The 19627-nt window shown below is 45.3% G+C and overlaps 1 protein-coding gene and 1 long non-coding RNA gene across 2 annotated transcripts in view; one reads left to right on the forward strand and one right to left on the reverse strand.

The window, feature by feature from the left end:
* The window catches only part of ADSS1 (adenylosuccinate synthase 1), a 64645-nt gene extending 49904 nt beyond the window's left edge, over positions 1–14741 (forward strand). The window contains exons 9-13 of the mRNA XM_066608148.1: positions 7907–8061; positions 11519–11643; positions 12091–12188; positions 12406–12555; positions 14517–14741. Of these exons, the coding sequence (XP_066464245.1) occupies positions 7907–8061; positions 11519–11643; positions 12091–12188; positions 12406–12555; positions 14517–14569 (581 nt within the window). The 3' untranslated portion in view covers positions 14570–14741. The remainder of the gene's footprint in view (positions 1–7906; positions 8062–11518; positions 11644–12090; positions 12189–12405; positions 12556–14516) is intronic.
* On the reverse strand, positions 11719–18122 carry LOC136632887 (uncharacterized). Its single transcript, XR_010793200.1, has 5 exons — positions 18057–18122; positions 17707–17750; positions 17402–17570; positions 17290–17328; positions 11719–11894 (listed from the first exon to the last, which is right to left on the reverse strand). It is a non-coding gene; the product is annotated as an uncharacterized lncRNA (long non-coding RNA).
* Positions 18123–19627: the final 1505 nt, after the last annotated feature.

Here is a 19627-nt window from a genome sequence, read left to right on the forward strand (position 1 = left end):
ATTATTTATCCAGAAAGTGAACATCTTCAGAAAAAAAATACATATCGTCAGAATTGTACTTTTTTGCTCATCTTGTCTCCAAGAAAAAGAACTGAATAAAAAGTCAACAAAAAAGTTGTATGTGCTCCAAAAGGATCCCTCAAACAGCCCCATCAATAAAAGGATAAGAAAATGATGGGGTCAAATAAGGTTTTTTATTTTTATTTTTTAAGTAGCTCAACATAAAATGCTACATAAATTTGGTATCACAATAATTGTACTGATGCACGGAATAAAGAAAGCTTATATAATTTACTGTATCATGAATGGCGCAGGTGACAGGTGAGTTGCAGCGGGGAGTGGGGGGAGAGAGGGAGAGAGATCTCCCCTGCGTTCCTCCCCGCTCTCCCCCGCCGCTCCCCGCCCCCCGCCGGCCCCTGAATCTTTATAGACGGGCGGGAAAATGCTCGGCTAAGGCACTACTCGCTCGAGTAATGTGCCCCAGCGAGTATACTCGCTCATCTCTAGAAAGTGTGGATGAAAAAATGAATATACAAAAAAAAAATGAAAAAGAGCTGCAGTGAAAAGGGATTAAACACAGGTCTGTTAAAATCAGCAGACAGAGGGCTAAAACAGTCAAATGGGATTTTGTCATGTTTTGTGGCTGCAAAACATGACGAACGAAATCATGGATTTCATTGGTTTCATTTTGACTAGCGGGATCTTTCTCGCATTTAGTTTTTCTACGTCCGAGAAAATATAGGGCAGGGCCTATCTTCCTGCTTTTTTTTTTTTTACCCGGGTACAATAGCGTAAAATTTGAACTGTCAAAACCAAAAAGGATTTTAGCTGGTTCATGCACTAACACACTCTTGGCGGCAAGAGTATTTGCGCATAAACCTATCTATTTTAGTCCTGAGGTATCATGTTTCTGTTCCCCGATTTCACCCACCATTAAGGCTTAAACAGATGGGCGTTATTTGGTCCCGTTATGCAGCCATGAAAATCACAGGCGCATAACAGGACAAAATGAAACCATTGATTTCAGTGGTTTCGTTTTCCCTAGCGGTATTCTCGCCCGGTAATAGTACAGGACAGAAAAGATAGTAGGACTTGCCTAATCTTTCTTGCACGTAGTTAATACTATGTGTGAGAAAGATAGGGCAGGACTTATTTTCCAGCTTCTTTTTCCAAACTTACACGCCGTAGCAGCAAGTGTAGTTGTGCATACACCCGTGTGAAAAAGCCTTTGGTTGCCTTTACATACAGCGTATCGGAACGGAAAATCTGCACCAATTATGCTGGAAAGCTGTACTAGCCAAAACCATACCTAAATAACATTGTGTTAGGCTGAAGGGAGACGATGTCCATCCAGTTCATCCTGTTTCCCCGCCTGCTGAATGAGCTGCCTCTGATTGGTCACAGCCTGACCAATCAGAGGCAGCTCTCACTCACACCCATTCATGAATTCATGAATGACAGCTGAGAGCTGCCCCTGATTGGTCCCTGCGCTGAGCCAATCAGAGGCAGCACTCACTCACCCATTCATGAATTCATGAATGGGTGTGAGTGAGAGCTGCCTCTGATTGGTCAGGGTGTGACCAATCAGAGGCAGCTCATTCAGCAAGTGGGGATTTTAAATCCCCAGCTGCTGAATACTACTCAGAGCAGTTCAGGAGTACTGCCGCCGGCCACGGCTGAACTCCGTCTGCCGGGACCGGGTGAGTATATATATTTTTTTGGTTTTACACATTTCTGGATGAATTTCAGGGAAGGGCTTATATTTTTAAGCCCTTCCCGAAAATTCATCCCGCACACGCCGGCAGCCCATTGCTTTCAATGGAGCCGGCTGTATTGCTGGCTCCATTGAATTCAATGGGCTAACATCGTTCTTCTCTGCCACAGCTGTTACAGCTGTGGCAGAGGAGAACGATCTTTATGCTGACAGTGCGGGGGGAGGGGGGTCTCACTCTTGCCGCTATTGTGGCTGAATAGTGGGACCTGGGAACCTGAAATGCAGCCCAGCATGTTGCCCACCGCCTGCCCTATCCATTTCTGTGTCGTTTCCAGCACTTTCTTGAGTTTTGCAGATTTTCACCAATGAAAATCTTAGCGAGCATCAGCGATATACAAAAATACTCGAGTCGCCCATTGACTTCAATGGGGTTCGTTACTCGAAACGAACTCTCGAGCATCACTGAAAGTTCGACTCGAGTAACGAGCACTCGAGCATTTTGGTGCCCGCTCATCTCTAATAGTAACCTTGTAAAACTATATCATTGCTTCAATTACATCTTGCAATAATCCTGGCTTACAGCCTGTATTATACTCCTGAGTTGCATTCACAATTCTGTAGAATTCATGAAATCCCCCAGGATTCCTTGATGGCTCAATGTCTGCACAGAAATTGCTCCTGTGATCTGCATTCTAGAAAGTCAGGGGATAGCATTGTCTTTTCCCAAGGAGAGCACCCAGCAGGTGTGCTATTACCAATCATTGTTTTACAGACTTGGTAGAAACTCATACATTGATTTGAAGGAATGCTGCCATCCAGTAGGTGGCACTGCAGAGGTATTGTTCTATTTTCCTTGTTTGTAGATATGAGGAGAGATTTCACATTCCTTGTCACTGGTCTGATTATTTACTGTTCTGGTCATCCCTCCCTGTTATTTATCTAAATGCTATTAATCCCAACATGTCTGTGCCTTCTTATCCTCTATCTCTGGTATTTATCTAGTGCAAATTAAGTTTACCATGTTCGTGCCCTCCCATGTGATCATGTGTATTTATTAAATACGTCTGTAGTTCTGTTTCATTATGCCTGAGGAAGGACCATGAAGAGGTCCGAAAGCTCGTTATAACATCATGAATTTACTTGGTTTCTCTTACTGAGAACAATCACAGGAAGTATCATATTGACACCAGGCACTGTACAGTACTCCAATATACAGTAAAAAGAAAAAAAGGTAGCTATTCCAGTGTTACAGAGCCTCGTGTGGTGCAGAGTGTAAGCTCTCGCCTACGACCTGAAGGTTGCAAGTTCGATCCCCGCATGAATCAGGTAGCCGGCTCAAGGTTGACTCAGCCTTCCATCCTTCTGAGGTCGGTAAAATGAGAACCCAGCTTGGTGGGGGGTAATAAGTAATAATTATCTGAAAGCGCTGCGGAATAAGTTGGCGCTATACAAATACCATGATTTGATTTTTTTTTTTTGTATCATACAAACTCAGTTCAACTGAGTTGACTACTTCCAATAATCAAGACCAGTGCAAAATAAGCAATGAAATCCATTTGAGCAGCTACTCAACTTTTTGTTGCATTTTTCACATGTAGAGTTGAGTCACATTATTATGACTATCCAGAGTAACAGCCATGTGCCACACAGACAGCAGCTAGACGGGCTGGGAGTGACTCAATAAGGTGCTGGTAGGTGGTCTCAGGTAGCTGGAGCCATGCTGACTGCAGTACACCCACCCGGGTGGTGGAGGGTACGTGGGGGTGGATCCATAAAATGAACACGATACTTGGTGTTTCAATAGATGCTCAATTTGGTCCAAATCTGGAGAATTTGGGGCCGGAAAAATACTTGGAAGTCTTGGATGTGCTCTTTCAACCACTGTTGGACATCTGACATGTTGCATTGTCTTACTGCCCTAGGGAAGAGAATCTGCATGTATAAGTTTATGTGATCTGCAAGGATGGATTCATAACCAAATCAGTTCAGAGTGCCTTAAACATGGATAAGTGAGCCCAGAGAATGCTAAGAAAAAGCTCCCTAGAACCTAACGCTGCCACCACCAGCTTGTGTTCTTCCAGCAATAGCTGGAGGATGTTTGTTTCTCGCCTGACACGCCAACATCTCTCCGTTTGATGAAGCAGAAAACATGACTCATAGGAGAAGTCAACCTTTTGCCAATCAGAGGTGGTCCCATTCCGATACTACTGTGCAAATTGAAGCCTTTTCTTCCGATGCACTCTTGTTAGCATCGGTGCATCGGACCATCTGTCTGCTTCGGAGCCCCATACTCAGTAGGGTTCGCTGAGCTGTTTTAGACATCTGTCTGGTAGCCCCCTGGTTCATTTTCATGGTGATCTGCTCCACTGCAGCATATTGCTTGGCCCTCGCACATCTTCGTAGCCAACGTTCACGTCTCACATCAATGGCACGTGGTACTCCGCAGGATCCACATCGGTTATTCCCAATGGTGCCAATTGTCCTCTCATGATACACTTTCACTGCAGCAGCATGCGAACAGTTCACAAACTGCACGGTTTGTGAAATATTGCTACCCTTGGCCTGAAAGCTATCATTCCTTTTTGTAACTAAAATTGCCTTTATCACCTACGACAACAACGAGTGATATGTGAGCAGACAGCCTATCGCACACCTTATATACCCAGTAAGCCACAATACGGGACATCACTTCCTTCATGGACTATGTCCTGCGAATATCAAAAGCGCCAGCTGGTCATAAAAATGAGACTTGATTATGTATTTTTACAACTTGATGTATCTCTTGCAGTAGCTAGTAATGGCTATTCTACAGATGAATTTCATAAACTAGACGTAATGAGCGGGCTTCTTTCTATCATTCTGATAGAGGTCATTGCTATGTGACAAAGAGCGACCAGAAGAACATTGCAGTCTAATATAATAACTTACATAATGATGATTAAACAACGTATCCACTTAATGACTAGGAAGCTGTTCTACACTAATTAGCTTGTTGCTCAGATATATATTAAAGTATCAGGACTGTAATTATCTTATTCTTTCTTTCAATAATTTCAGTCTTTACACAGACGTATTGTCACTACAGCAAGCCCTGATTAAATGCATACAACGCAAATTGGGTTAAAGTCATGTATTGATATAATCAACTCTTCATAGACACCAAATGATTACAAATGATAGTCACAAAGAAATGACTTTTCTGATCCAAACCTACGGTAGCAAACTGGTTTTCTAAGAATATACATCAATCTATTTTAGGCCATCGATGTGTGGCCTAAGGGACCCCCACTAATCAGAAGAATGAAGGGGCTGTGGTGTGCTCTACATCTGCTGTTTTGCATTTTCTATCCTGAGACTTAAAAAAATGTTTTTTTTTTACAAAAAATGCTCAACTGCCTTGTGACCCACATGTTAGATTTTGGAGCTAAGAAAAGCCATGTGCCACAGAGGTCTAAAGGAAATTTCCAGTTTAGATCAATCTTTCTGTGGCTTGCATCCTCGGTGACTAGCTAATCAAGGGGCTGGAAGGGGGCACTGCTAGAAACCCTCTTATACATATACATATATATATACACACACATATACACCACGTTTCCCCAAAAATAAGACACTGAATTATATTAAATTTTGCCCCAAAAAGGGCACAGTGTCTTATTTTCAGGGGGAAGTTATACTCACCTGGTCCGCGTGTCCCGATGCCTCCCGATGGTCTTCGGGCAGTGCTGCGATAAACTGCGTCCTCCCTGTCTCACAGCTGAGCTTCTTCCTTCCCTCAAATCATAAAGGACGCAGCATCCACTGCACATGTATAAATCCTAAAAGGGCACAGTATTCCATGCGGTCAATATCATAGCGGACAGCGACGTTTCGATCCCTGAGGATCGACCAAGATCCTCAGGGATCGAAACGTTGCTGTCTGCCATCATATGGACCGCATGGAATAAAGTGTCCTTGTAGGATTTATACATGTGCAGTGGATGCTGCGTCCTTTATGATTTGAGGGATCGAAGTTACAGCTGGATTTAGGATTCAATCCGGGAAGGCTGTGCATCCATTTATTGTGTCTACACCGCTCGGTATCTGTTTACCTGCTGAATGTGTGCTGCTGTACAAACTTTATTTGCATATGCTGAGCTTCATCCTGGTGATGGGGCTTTGAATACCCCGCCTCCAGCAAAGCGAGCGCTGTGATTGGCTAATCAAGCGCCAGCAGCCAGTCACAGCCAGCGCTCGATGAGCCAATCATAGCCATTCAGTGATGTCATTCACTGAATGGCTGTAATTGGCTCATCGAGTGCCAGCTGTGATTGGCTGCTGGGGCTCGCTTTGTTGGAGGCGGGGTATTCAACGCCTTGCAACCAGCAGAAGCTGAGATAGCAGACGGGGAGGACTCAGCAGTTTGCCGCAGCGCCGCCGGGGACCATCGGGCCACCGTGGACCAGGTGAGTATTGATTTTTGGGGGAGGGGGGAGCATGTTAGTCAGGTTCTATTTTGGGGGAAAGCCTTATATTTCAAGCCTCCCCGAAAACTCGGTAGGTCTTACTATCTGGGTAGGACTTATTTTCGGGGAAACACAGTATATATATATAGTACTGTGCAAAAGTTTTGGTGTGGAAACATGTTTTCAAAAATAGAAGTGTTAATAGTTTATATTTGTCAATTAACAAAGTGCGAAGTGAATAAACAAAGAGAAATCTAAATCAATCAATATTTGGTGTGACTGGTCTTTGCCTTCAAAACAGCATAAATTCTTCTAGGTACACTTGCACACAGGTTTTGAAGGAATTCGGCAGGGAGCTTGTTCCAAACATCTTGGAAAATTAACCACAGATCTTCTGTAGTGTCTGCTTGCTCAAATCATGCTGTCCTCAAATTCCAGACAGACTGGATAATGTTAAGATCAGAGCTCTGTGGGGACCAAATCATCACTTCCAGGACTCCTTGTTCTTCTTTACGCTGTAGATAGTTGTTAATGACATTGGCTGTATGTTTGGGGTGGTTGTCTTGCTGCAGAATAAATTTAAAGCCAATCAGACGCCTCCCTGGTGGTATTGCCTTATTGCATGATGGATAATATCTGCCTGTATTTCTCAGCATTGAGGACACAATTAATCCTAACCAAATCCCTAATTCCTTTTGCTGAACTGCAGCCCCAAACTTGCAAGGCACCTTTGCCACACTTCACTGTTGGCTGCAGACACTCAGTATTGTACCACTCTCCAGACGTTCTGCTAACAAACTGCCTTCTGTTACAGTCAAATATTTCCAATTTTGACTCATCCATCCAAAACACCTGCTACAATTGTTTTGCACCCCGGTTCCTATGTTTTCATGCATAGTTAACCCTTTGCAATCCAATTTTGGATTCAGGGTCTCCTAGGGGGCTTTCTCTTTCTTCCATTATACAATGGCGCCATCTGCTGGCTAGGGCCAGTACTGTGGTATAGGACATGCTAGAGAGGCCCTCAACAACAGAACGGCCAGTAATATACAGTAAGAATACCCTGCCGGACGTCTTCCGACATCGGGGCTGTACATCCTTCAATTATAATGTCGTCAGACAGTGGATTGGAAAGGGTTAAGTCGCTTGAACTTGTTTCTCCATTGAAGGAATGTTGTTTAGGGCCAAAATTCTTCAAAGACTTCTCTGAACAGTAAATGGGTGTTCCTGGGTTTCACTGGTTTCTGCCAGTTCTGTGCTGATGGCCCTACTGGACAACTTCCAACTTAGAAGGGAAATAAGCATGAAGTGTCTTTCATCTGCTGCACTACGTTTGCTTGGCCGACCACTGCGTATATGGTCTTCAGCATTGCCCATTTCTTTGTGCAATGTTCTTCAAAAGACCTTGAACTTCCAGTCTGCTATGAACTCTACCTGGGAGAGACCTTGCTGATACAGTATAACTACCTTGTATCTTGTTGCTGTGCTCCGTCTTGCCATGGTGTATATGACCTGGGACATGAAACTGTCTTCCACAACCTCAGCTTTGTAGCAGAGTTTGGCTGTTCCTCACCCAGTTTTAAGCCTCCTACACAGCTGCTTCTGTTTCAGTTAATGACTGTGTTTCAACCTATATATGAAAATTATACTGATTGGTATAATTGGTTAATCATACACCTGACTAATCCTACAAAATAAATACTTTTCTTTGTTCACCATTATAAACTTGCTGTTGCATCCTTCACTGCAGGTACATATCCTTTTGTGACATCATCAAACTGTACAGTGGGAGGCGTCTGCACTGGACTTGGAGTCCCCCCTCAGAATATAGGGGAAGTATATGGTGTGGTTAAAGCATATACTACTAGAGTGGGCATTGGAGCCTTCCCAACAGAACAAATAAATGTGAGTACCATATGTGCTGAGAACACATACTTATAAAAAATGAAGAAAAAAAAAAAATCAAATTTACAAATGTTATTCATTTTACATTGCAAATAGTAGTTTGGCAGTAGTTTCCACTAAATATAGATTTAGGGAGCACAGTCCGCTGACTGTATTACTACCGCTGCATGCTACCCAAGCACCCCATGCATCCTGGGATCAGCTGTATACATAGCTTTATCCATTACGTCGTCTTCTCCATAGCTGGTATTAGCAGTGCTGTAGGAGCTATGTCTTGTTAGGCTAGGGTTACACAGCAGTTTTGGACATGACGGGTGTCTTGTTACCAAAACCACTGTGTAGCGCAGCAACAATCGCACTGTCAATGAACTCGTTAAAAATCCAACTGGTCTTATATAAAAAAGTTAAGCAAAATCCACTAGAATCAATGGGCCAGTCATGTAATTCATGGATAAATCAGGTCAGACCAATCTTTGTTGTAGCTCTCCGCTGGTTAAGGCTGCATTCCCACGAACGTATATCGGCTCGGTTTTCATGCCGAGCCAATATACGTCGTCCTCATCTGCAGGGGGGGCAGGATGGAAGAGCCAGGAGCAGAAACTGAGCTCCCACCCCCTCTGCCTCCTCTCCGCCCCTCTGCACTATTTGTAATGAAAGGAGGCAGGACGGGGCGGGGCTAAGTTCCACAAATTAGCCCCACCCCCGTTCTGCCTCTCCCCATTGCAAATAGTGCAGAGGGGCGGAGAGGAGGCAGAGAGGCAGCTCAGTTCCTGCTCCTGGCTCTTCCATCCTCCCCTGCAGATGAGGATGACGTATATCGGCACGGCGTGAAAACCGAGCCGATATACATTCGTGGGAATGCACCCTAATACTGTGATGTTCCCATCTATTTGCCATACAAGAGTACATGAGAAAGTGTTGTCTAAAGTGGATAAACCCATTTAAGTCTGATTAGGGTGTCTAGCTACTTAAAGGGGTTTTCCAGTGAAATACTATTGATGACCTATCATCAGGATAGGTCATCAGTAGTTGATCAGCTGGGGTCTGCCGCTTGGGACCCCTACCTATCAGCTGTCAGGGTGCAAGCTGTCAGTGCCGCGAATACATGGAGGTCGGAGCGGGAGCATTACACAGTGCCCATACAAATTGTTACGATTGTGTGGGCAGGCAAAGCATGGGGCCCACACGATCGTGACCAAAGGGGACGCACACGGGTATCACCAGGGTCACACGGAACTCACACCGGTTTCAGGCAACTGACCCTGTGCTACAAGGAGGAATGAGAGTGGGGACATTGCCCCAATAAGGGCAGCCCAGCGGTCTTCGGATCTGGGCCCTAGCTAATCCTAGGAGGCACACACCAGAACAGGATGCATTCACATGCCACATGACAGACCCAGAATACACCGCATACAACATGCAACCACTAGTAACAGATACCAGGTATTGGTTGACATTTTGTACAAGATGTTGAAAGCTAGCAGGCCACTTCACGGCTCCTGGTTATACTGTTAGTCCCTACACTAACCAGGAGTCGAGCAGAACCGGACACCGTTCACACCGCACGCTGCAACAGGACACAACACAGATTGCAGGACACACAGCAAGCTAACACAAAACTGACAGAATTTAAACGTACAAACGGACATGAACCAAGTCACACTGCAAACCTCACCAGACAAGCATTCATGACTGCTCACCTTAGGGGCCATACAGACTGACCAGGAGCTGGGTTTATATGTGAGCACAGATCATGGGGATTGGCTAGCAGAAAGTACCACACCCAGCCAGCTCAATCATTAACCCTGAGAGTGCTGTGCTGCTGGAATCACAATAGTACAACATGTCTCAGCAGCACGTGTAACACAAATCTAATGGGCTGCCTTTGTAACACAGGACAAGTTCCCCTGAACGAGCCATGGCTTTTGTAACCACTCATTACTCTGGACAAGAGATAAAGGTCCTAAATAGAGAATCCTCTCTATTAACTCAAAATTTTTTAATGCATAAAAAATAGTGTTTTCTAAACTGGACAATCCCTTTAACCACTTCATGCCCCAGGGCGTATGGAGCAGGATCCTGTTCCATGCACAGTGGGTGCCAGCTGTCTTTGACAACTTAATCCGCATTTACACGGGTCGAATGTCAGGCAAATGATGCCCAACAGTCATCCCCGCACATACTTAATCTTGTGAAGTTGCACAGGAGCTAGTGTCGCTGGCTCGCAGCGGTGCGGCTGGAGGAGATTTCACTCCTCGCTATCCCCCGCCCCCCTCCATTCACTTAACACAACAGCCATTCACTACCGAACGGCTGCTGTTTAACCTGAACGATCAGCATTCAGGATTTTATGCAGCATAAACGATGGCTGATGAGCTGAACGGCTGCTGTGTTAAGTCAATGGAGAGGGGCGGGGGAGAGCAAGGAGTGAAATCTCCTGCAGCCGCCCCGGCCCCCTGCTGGCTGCTCTGTCAGAGAGCCAGCGATACTCACTCCTGTGCAGGAGCAAGAGAGCGAGGACACACAGGGACGAGTGTCGGGCATCATTTGCCCGACATCCGACCCATGTAAATAGGGCATTTCACCTGCCCACAACAGCTGTGATCAGTAAATTTGCTGATCGAGGCTGTTAGCTGATTAAGTGCCCCTGTCAATTCTGACAGCTGCATTTAAATGCCCTGATCGGTGTTTAAAGTCCCCAAATAGCCACCCCATTATAAGATCGCGAGGTGCCATGGATGTGACCCGTCTTGCTGTTTTAGGGCTTATTCACTTGCAATGGGAAGGGGCGGGATGGGGCGGAACTTAGCTCGCCTTGTCCTGCCCTCCCATTGCAAACAGTGGCAAGGGGCGGAGAGGGTGTGGGAACTCAGTGCACTAGCTCCCGTCCCGCCTCCTCCCTTTGCAGAGAGGGGCAGTGTATATCGGCCGGGCGTGAAAACCCGACCGATATACGTCCATCTGAATAAGCCCTCAACCTGTACTGTGGATGGTCCACAAGGCTCGCCGTTAGACATGCGGAGTATAGTTTTTTTTTTTAAACACTTGTTTTTCTGTGTTATCGCCTAGCAATGACGTGGAATCCGCGACCTTTCCACAGTGTCAATTGCGGAAGGGCCGCGGATCGGACGTCTTTTATTGACTTCTGCGCGGAATCCACGCAAAAATGGAGCATGCACACGGGCAGATTTGCATTGCTGTATACGGAGCCGGCGTCTGCCTCCAGATTCCGAAGCACATACTGCCCATAGAATGCTATGGAAAAGTGATTTTTCAAGCACACAAGCGGAAACCAATTGCGGTTTCCGCTCGCAGAGGAAGGCGATGATGCCGGAAAAGCAGGAGTTTTTTATATGTTGAACCGATGAGAACTATGAAACCTTAATCGACTTTATGTATATATGACAGCCGTGTTAAGCGTCCTTGTGATGTTCTCTTGACCTTTCTTCGCTCTTAGGAAATTGGCAACCTTCTTCAGACTCGTGGTCACGAATGGGGAGTAACCACAGGACGGAAAAGGAGATGTGGCTGGTTAGACTTGGTCATTTTAAGATATGCCCACATGATCAATGGCTTCACTGCGTAAGTCTATCTAGATTAACCATTTACAAAAAAAACACTGAAAACCAAGAACTTTTCAGTCACCAATTTTTGTCTTTTAAACATGTTTTATTTAGAGTATATTTCCTTTAGTTTATGGCAAGTACTAGCTGTTAGCTCTAGACACAATTTTCCTGCTGATTCCAATGTCCACATTTCAATGGGTGTCTTCAATTGGCAGCAGATGTGAAGCATTGAGAGAAGACCATATTGTCTATAATAACCGCATTTACCTATAACAGACAGAAAACCTTCTCAGTTTAGGCTCTTTTAGGACTTGCATCTGTAATGATCTGCTCAGAAGTTGATATCAGTAAGATCCCCCGAGCTGCAACCCCTAGTGATTACCATAAGGAAGCTCAAGGAAGCCTACGTTAGGAAATGGCTATAGGTGGAGGTCTAAAGTATTAATTTGATTTTTATTTTCAGCTTGGCACTTACAAAACTGGATATTTTAGACTCTCTGGATGAGATTAAAGTTGGTGTAGCGTACAGACTCAATGGGAAGAGAATCCCATACTTTCCAGGTTTGTGAACTTTCGATCCTCTTGATACATACAGTCTTATGTGTTAATAGAGACAGCTGTAAAACAAGATTTAAAAGTTGCATGCCCCTCAATGCCAGTGCAATTCTTGCCAGAAGGAACCCTGATGGGGAAGATGGCATAAATATTAGGGCAACAGAGACAACGCTGTCATAGTCTACTTTCTGACCTCCCATCTGCTTCATCTTTTTCTTTATAGCAAATCAAGAAATTTTACAGAAGGTAGAAGTGGAATATGAAGTGATGCCAGGCTGGAAGAGTGACACCACAGGTGCCAGAAAATGGGAAGATCTTCCTGCCAAGGCCCAGAACTATATCAGATTTGTGGAGAACCACATTGGAGTTCCTGGTACGCGTACAATAGCTAAATCACAGTTTCAGTTCAACCAGATGCCAAAGTTTCAACATAAATAATTCAGATTCAAGGACCTTGAGACGTCCTCTTTAAGTCAAGCTGTTAACAATTATCTGTTTCTAGTCACATATTAGTAGCTAAAAATGCATCATAAGGGTGGTTTCACATACAGTGTTTTTTTTTATAAAAACACCATTGCAGTTTTTGAAGCAGGTTTTTTGAGCCATGGTTAGAAGCCGATCCAGCAGGGAAGAGAGGGTCGGGATGATGAGTAGGCATAGATAGGCAACCACATAGGGCACCATCTCTTGTGAGACCATTAGAAGGAAAGTCGCTATTGGTTATTATTGGTGACATTGGCAGTCTCAGAACATGGGGGGGCAAATGGTGGCACAGGAGGACAGGGTGACAAATGGTGGCACAAGGTGTGAGGGGGTACAAGAGTTGACAAGTGGTAGTGCAAGGGAAGAAAGGGGGTGCGGGAGAAGGAGGTACGGCATGGTACAGAGGGAGAGGGCGGCACAATTTTGGATTAAATTTGTTCTAAAATCTTTTTTTATTAAGGTTGTTTCCAATTATTTCTAATGAGAGAAGGCGCCATCGGTTCATTTGCTTAGGGCACCAAACTACCTTGTCCCCGCCCTGGTATTAGTCCTTCCTTTATAATTCACACTCACTTAGAATCCATTTTTGGCTTTGGCTAAAAAATCTGCATGAAGAACTGCCACAAGAACTGTGTTTTTCTTCATAAAGTGCTTTGTGTGCAACCGCCCTGCAGTCAGAATGCTGGTAGTACTCAGGAATACACACAAGTTAACTTACTCTTCGAATAATAGGTATGTTTTAACAGAAGAAGATGACTCAAGGTGTATCTCCCATTTAGACCTCATATCCTTGGGCGTTTTTTCACCGCGTATTACGCATGTGATGTCTGGCCGCATGATGCACAGTAAATGGAGTCAATGAAAGTAAATGGACTTTTATTGATCCATGCACATGTGCGGGTAAACATTGAGTATTGATACACGTGAGAAATAGATCACAACATGCTCTATTTCTCGGTATACCTTGCAGCGTGAACCCAATACTTTTGTAAGGGCAGCATATGCAATGCTGGCCATATGCAATACATTGCGTATGGGCGGCGATAAAAAAAAAGACAGACTCACACTGTGTATGACCGCATGCGTGAAATACGCAGGCATGTCCAGTACACTCTTTGCTCATATGCAGTCTCTGCTAGCAGAGCCAGCATCACAAACAGCAGTAAAACGCTTGCACTTACAAAATCATATGGCCGTTAAGGGTTCAATCATTAAAGGCGTTTGCCATGCAAAATGGACCCATTTGGGACTCAGACTGATCAACTCATCGGGTGCCCACTGCCAGCACCGGGATATACAGGGGTATGGAGCGGAAGCCACTGTTACAACCTCTTTGCAGTGACCGACACTTGTACTGCAGATCCCATTGATGTAAATGGGTGCTGCGCCTGCTGTTACAAGTGTCAGCCTCTACACAGGGGTGGGACAGCAGCTTCTGCTCTGACCTCTTTATATCGCGATGCTGACAGCAGGTACCCAATCACCTGACTGTCTGGAGTCAAAAACTTAGAGGCGATTGCTTCCTGTATATTATTAATGCTGTATAGTAGGGGTACATTATGCCTTATAATGCACCACCCAGCTGTTCAGAACCAGTTTGCTAGTGTACGAGGAGTTTTCTGGGCAGATACTATTGATGACCGATCCACAGGATCGGTCATCAATAGGTGATCTGCTGGGGTCTGCCACTCAGGACCTCGGCCAATCACTGATGGGACGGTTGCTATCCATGCCACTGCACAGGGGTACGGAGTGGAAGCAGTTAGCTTCGACCCCTGTGCGATGCGCAGCACTGGTAATTGCATTCACAGCGCTCATTAAAATTAACTTGTGCTTTGTTTTTATTTGCAGTCAAATGGGTTGGCGTTGGAAAATCAAGAGAGTCCATGATTGAGTTGTTCTAGAGTTCAGTACGTTGGATGCCCCTCTCCCTGATTCCAGCACCAGACATTGGCAGCGCTGATAGTCAATAGTGTGTACTACAGCATATTGTGGACCTGCTGTGAGGACGTCTTCCAACCTTGTTACAATCTGTGACAACCTACACTTATCTTAATAAAACCGCTTTGCAATAAAGGTGTCTCACACTCCTTTTACTATGGTAAGATTGAGGGTTACAGTACATGGCAACTTTGATTGTAACAGGGGTCGCACAACCAAAGATTGCTGTGTAGTCCTATGGACCACACACTCTCATCTAGGTCAATGGGGCATTGGTGCCACACGCAGGTTGCAAAAAAATCCACAACCCCATCGATTGTGATGAGAGTGCGAGGTTGCAAGCTACAAGGTGATCTTTGGTCGCGTGACCCCTGTTGCAGCCACGGAGCCCTTGCCTAAAGAGATTGTCTCATTTGGATAACTTTTTCTTAGGCCTCATGTCCACGGGGAAAATCAGGCTCGCCGCGGATTCTTCATGTAGAATCCGTAGCAGGTCCCTCCTGCCCCGCGGACATGAGGCCTAAAAAGAAGAATAAACTCATCTGCTCCGGACAATGCCGTTCTTCCCTTCTTCGCGGCCGGATCTTCTTTCTTTGGCCCGGCGGATGTGCTCCGCACGCCGGCAGCGTTCCGCGCGCACGCGCCAGGCACATCTGCCGGGCCGAAGAAAGAAGATCCGGCCGCGAAGAAGGGAAGAACCGCATCGTCCGGAGCAGATGAGTTTAAATTCTGGTACGGGTCTCCCGTGGATCCGGATGGCTTCCATAGGCTCCAATAAAAGCCTGCGGGAGCCGTCCCCGCGGGAGACCCGCACTAAAATGGAGCATATCTGGATTTTTTCCCGCACGCGGATCTGCGCCTGATGGGAAAAATGACATCCGCAGGTTTTTAACTACCTGCGGGTGTCCAATGCATCCCTATGGGACGCGGATCCGCATGCGATAGAAACGTTGCCGATTTTAACCCCGTGGACATGAGGCCTTAGGCCTCTTTCACACGACCACTGTTTTTGTGCTGGATATGAGCGCACAGAAAGCACTTCTATAGAAAACAATTGTTTCCTATAGACGTGTTCAGATGCAGGAATTGTAGCCGCACAAAGCACTCACATGTGTCAAAGATGGGACATGCAAATGCTATGCCCGCACATAGCTCAGTGGTGCGTGCAAAGATAGGACCTGTCCTATCTTTGGTGCGTGCTTTCCATAGGCTCCTATGAGAGATGGAAAGCACGCAGCTGGCAGAACAGATTGTGTGAACGGGCTACATCAAGCCGCTTGAATCAACCTGTTCACACGATCTTTACAGCTGTATAGCCACGATCTTGGCTCGCGGCTATACAGCATGGGGACAGCGCTTGTCTGAAAGATCCCCTAGGCTAACTCCACACTGGCCATTGCGATTTTGCCTCGAGAAAATAACTGCAAAATCGCATCTTTATTCACTGCGATTTGTGAGCTTCAGCGATGCTCTTTTTGGAGAATAATCTTGCATCGCATTGCTGCCGCCCGCGTTATCGCAAAGGTCAATGGGACTTTGTAATGTTAAAAATGCATTGCATCGCCACATGCGTTTGCAGCGTTGCGATGAGATAAAAAGTAGCCTCCATAGGAATACATGGGAGATTTAAAAAAAAGCACACATCGCAGAAAGATGGAGCAAGCCACGATTTTTCATCCCTGCAACATTGCATCAGTGAAAACATCAGTAATAGAAATGCAACCATTGTAAATCATTGGTTTCATATTCTGCTTTTTTACTGACAATCACGCAAAAATCGTGAAAAACTTTCACGCCCATGTGAAACCAGGGATTTCCCTGCAGTAGTTACAGTCTAAGCCATGTGGATGAAATTTTAACAAATCCTGTCTACATGGTGCAAAAAAAATCTATGCAAAATCCTCAGTGGAATTGACATATACTGCAGATTTTAGATCCACAGCATGTCAATTGTTTGCTGTGGATTTCACCTTTTGCAATGCAAAGGGTAAAACTCATGGCAAATTCGCACCAGAATCCACAGCCAAATCTGCATGATGTAGAAAAAACATTATCAGTTGATTGCAAGACGTCTGGCCTCCGCATGTATAATTAGTGTCCATCTAAAGCGTCTCCAGTAGAGATGAGCGAGCGTACTCGGATAAGCACTACTCGCTCGAGTAATGTGCTTTATCCGAGTATCGCTGTGCTCGTCCCTGAAGATTGGGGTGCCGCTGTGGCTGACAGGTGAGTCGCAGCGGGGAGCAGGGGAGAGCGGGCGGGAGAGAAGGAGAGAAAGATCTTACCTCCGTTCCTCCCCGCTCTCCCCTGCAGCTCCCCGCTCCGTGCCGGCACCCGAATCTTTAGCCCCGAGCACAGCGATACTCGGATAAAGCCAATTACTTGAGCGAGTAGTGCTTATCCGAGTACGCTCGCTCATCTCTAGTCTCCAGTCATAAGAACTAATTGCAGGGTGAAGCTCTATGCAACTACTCTTACCCCCTGCAGCAGCTTCTATGGCGGCATTGTAGTAGTACACAGTGTCTATACAAGCTACATGCTCACGACATCCACATGCCCTAATATGACACTATGACGTAAAGATTTATTACATAACTCTATTTTAGGAATCCAATAAGTAAAGTCATCCAACTCTCCCAGATTCCTGACTGACAAATGTATCTAAACTGCAGGATTTACTCACTTCTGTTGCACTTACAAGCTCCTGTCACTCCCATTTGCCCTGGAAAAGGAAAAACAAGAATCAAAATTCTGCTCAGAATTGAATTACTATAAAGATTTTAACTGAAACCAACCTGGTTATCTGTGTTATATGCTTCATCATAAGCTGTTCTCCATCGGTACAGTTCTGGTTTACCATACACGTCCAATGGAATATGGTGTTTTTTAGGCCAAGTATCTTCTTCGGCAAACCTGACCAGAGTCTTTTGTGGAGAACTGAAATGTACACTTTTGCCTGTATTACTTCACAAATGTACAACACAAAAGAAAAACAAATCCGTACATCATTTATATAATAATTTATAACAACAATGGAAGTCAGGGAAGTTAATTTCAGAGCTCAACACAGTCAACACAAGAAATTAGAGAGGAGTCTCACCATCGTTCTTGTAATATGCTCTTCCCTGTATCCATGATCAGCAGCTGCAAAACAACATTGTCAATAAATGGAAATAACAAAAATGTACTACTGGACTGAATCCCCTGTAATATAGCATAATAGTAAAGGTATATATATATATATATTTTTTTTTTTTTTTATTATTATTATTTTTTTTTTCAAAGAACAGTTTAACCATTTAAAATAATTTTAAGGTGGAAATACCCTTTATTTTTTTTTCATTATGTGCCTTTGTTTTCCATAGTTAATGAAAGAGCAAATAAGCAATATAAAGGTCATAATGCAGACTAGAAAAAAGGTTATAGCATGTGTAAGGCATGATGTCTTACGTGTAAGCCCAGGCTGCTGGAAATAGCAGGAGCGCTCTATGTCCTGTGAGAAGAGTTTGTTGTCCCTGTTGCCAGGTTACAGCCATAAAGGCCAGCAGCACTGCAACAACGGGCTCCTGTTTTCTAGTATTGGCAGCTTTCGAAATCAACACTGTAACATTAGCAACACTACAATAAAATAATTGGTGATGATGATCATTTGAAAAACTTGAAGGTTTCGGACAACTTTGATGTGCAAAAAAGTATTTTTGCATGGTGGTTAAAAAAGTTCTACTAAACTTTAGACCGCAACCTCCATTCCTCCATTCATTCTCAGACAAGCTGATCCAGCTCATGTGGGCTTGTCCATCCAAGTGATACATGCTAGACGTGAGCCGGATGTTCCTAGCTTCTCATCTCCCGGCACATTGTCCTCCCTGGACTGCTTTAGAGATCTCCTGTCACCGGCTCTGATGCTGAGATCTCTCCTCTGTCTACCTGCGTGATCTTTTGCCCTTAGGGCGTAAACACATCACCGTGATTTCGGATAGTTTTGCGGGCATGATAGTCAAAACTTTCAATGGGCTCGTCCACAAGTGTGGCTTTTGGATGTGTAATTCCATCACACAAAAAATATGCAGCATGTTGTCGTTTCTTATGCAATTGCAAAACGCAAGGCACGTCTTTTTCCGGACGGGCCACAACCACACCCTGATTTAAATGGCTATTAAGCCTAATGGGTTCCAAATATGTTCTTTTTCCAGCAGAATTGCGCAGCATATTGCGCATCTCTTTGCGTATTGTGAGTGCATTTGCGCACACCCTATAATGCGAACATTAGAGCATGCAGTGTTTTTTTCGCATGCGCAAAATACAGAAATGTGAACAATCTGATTGAAGTCAATGTGATCTATTCTCTGCGTATTGCACATGCAAATTTCAAAACTGCATGCAAATACATCCATATGAAGAGCCCTAAGGGGGGGTTCACACAGGGCGGATTTGCCGCGGAAATTCCGTCCAGTATTTCCGCGCGGCAAATCCGCCTGCGGCTGCTAATCTCGGTGTCAGCCAGCCATGTGGACGAGATTTCTCAGAAATCTCGTTCACATGGGATGGCCAATCCGCTGCGGTTAATCTGGCCGAAATACGCGACTGCTGCGCGGCTTTGCCGACCGCAGCATGTCCAATCTTTTTTCTTTCCGTTGCGGCCGCGCTCTCCTCTATGGGAGCGCCGACTGCAGCGGAAGAGCGAGCGGCTGGGCCACTTCAAAGCCGCCGCGGGTTTTTCTGTGGTGCTTCTCCCGGCGGATATCTCGGTTTTTGCTGCGGCCAAACCGCAAGATTTCCGGCAGGATTCCGCCCCGTGTGACCCCAGCCTTAGGCTGCATTCCCACGAACGTATATCGGCTCGGTTTTCACGCCGAGCCGATATACGTTGTCCTCGTGTGCAGGGGGGGAGGATGGAAGAGCCAGGAGCAGGAACTGAGCTCCCGCCCCCTCTCTGCCTCCTCTCCACCCCTCTGCACTATTTGCAATGAGGAGAGGCGGAACGGAAGCGGGGCTAATTCTCGTAACTTAGCCCCGCCCCG

The sequence above is a fragment of the Eleutherodactylus coqui genome, chromosome 6, assembly GCF_035609145.1.
Source record: "Eleutherodactylus coqui strain aEleCoq1 chromosome 6, aEleCoq1.hap1, whole genome shotgun sequence".
Classification (NCBI taxonomy): Eukaryota; Metazoa; Chordata; class Amphibia; order Anura; family Eleutherodactylidae; genus Eleutherodactylus; species Eleutherodactylus coqui.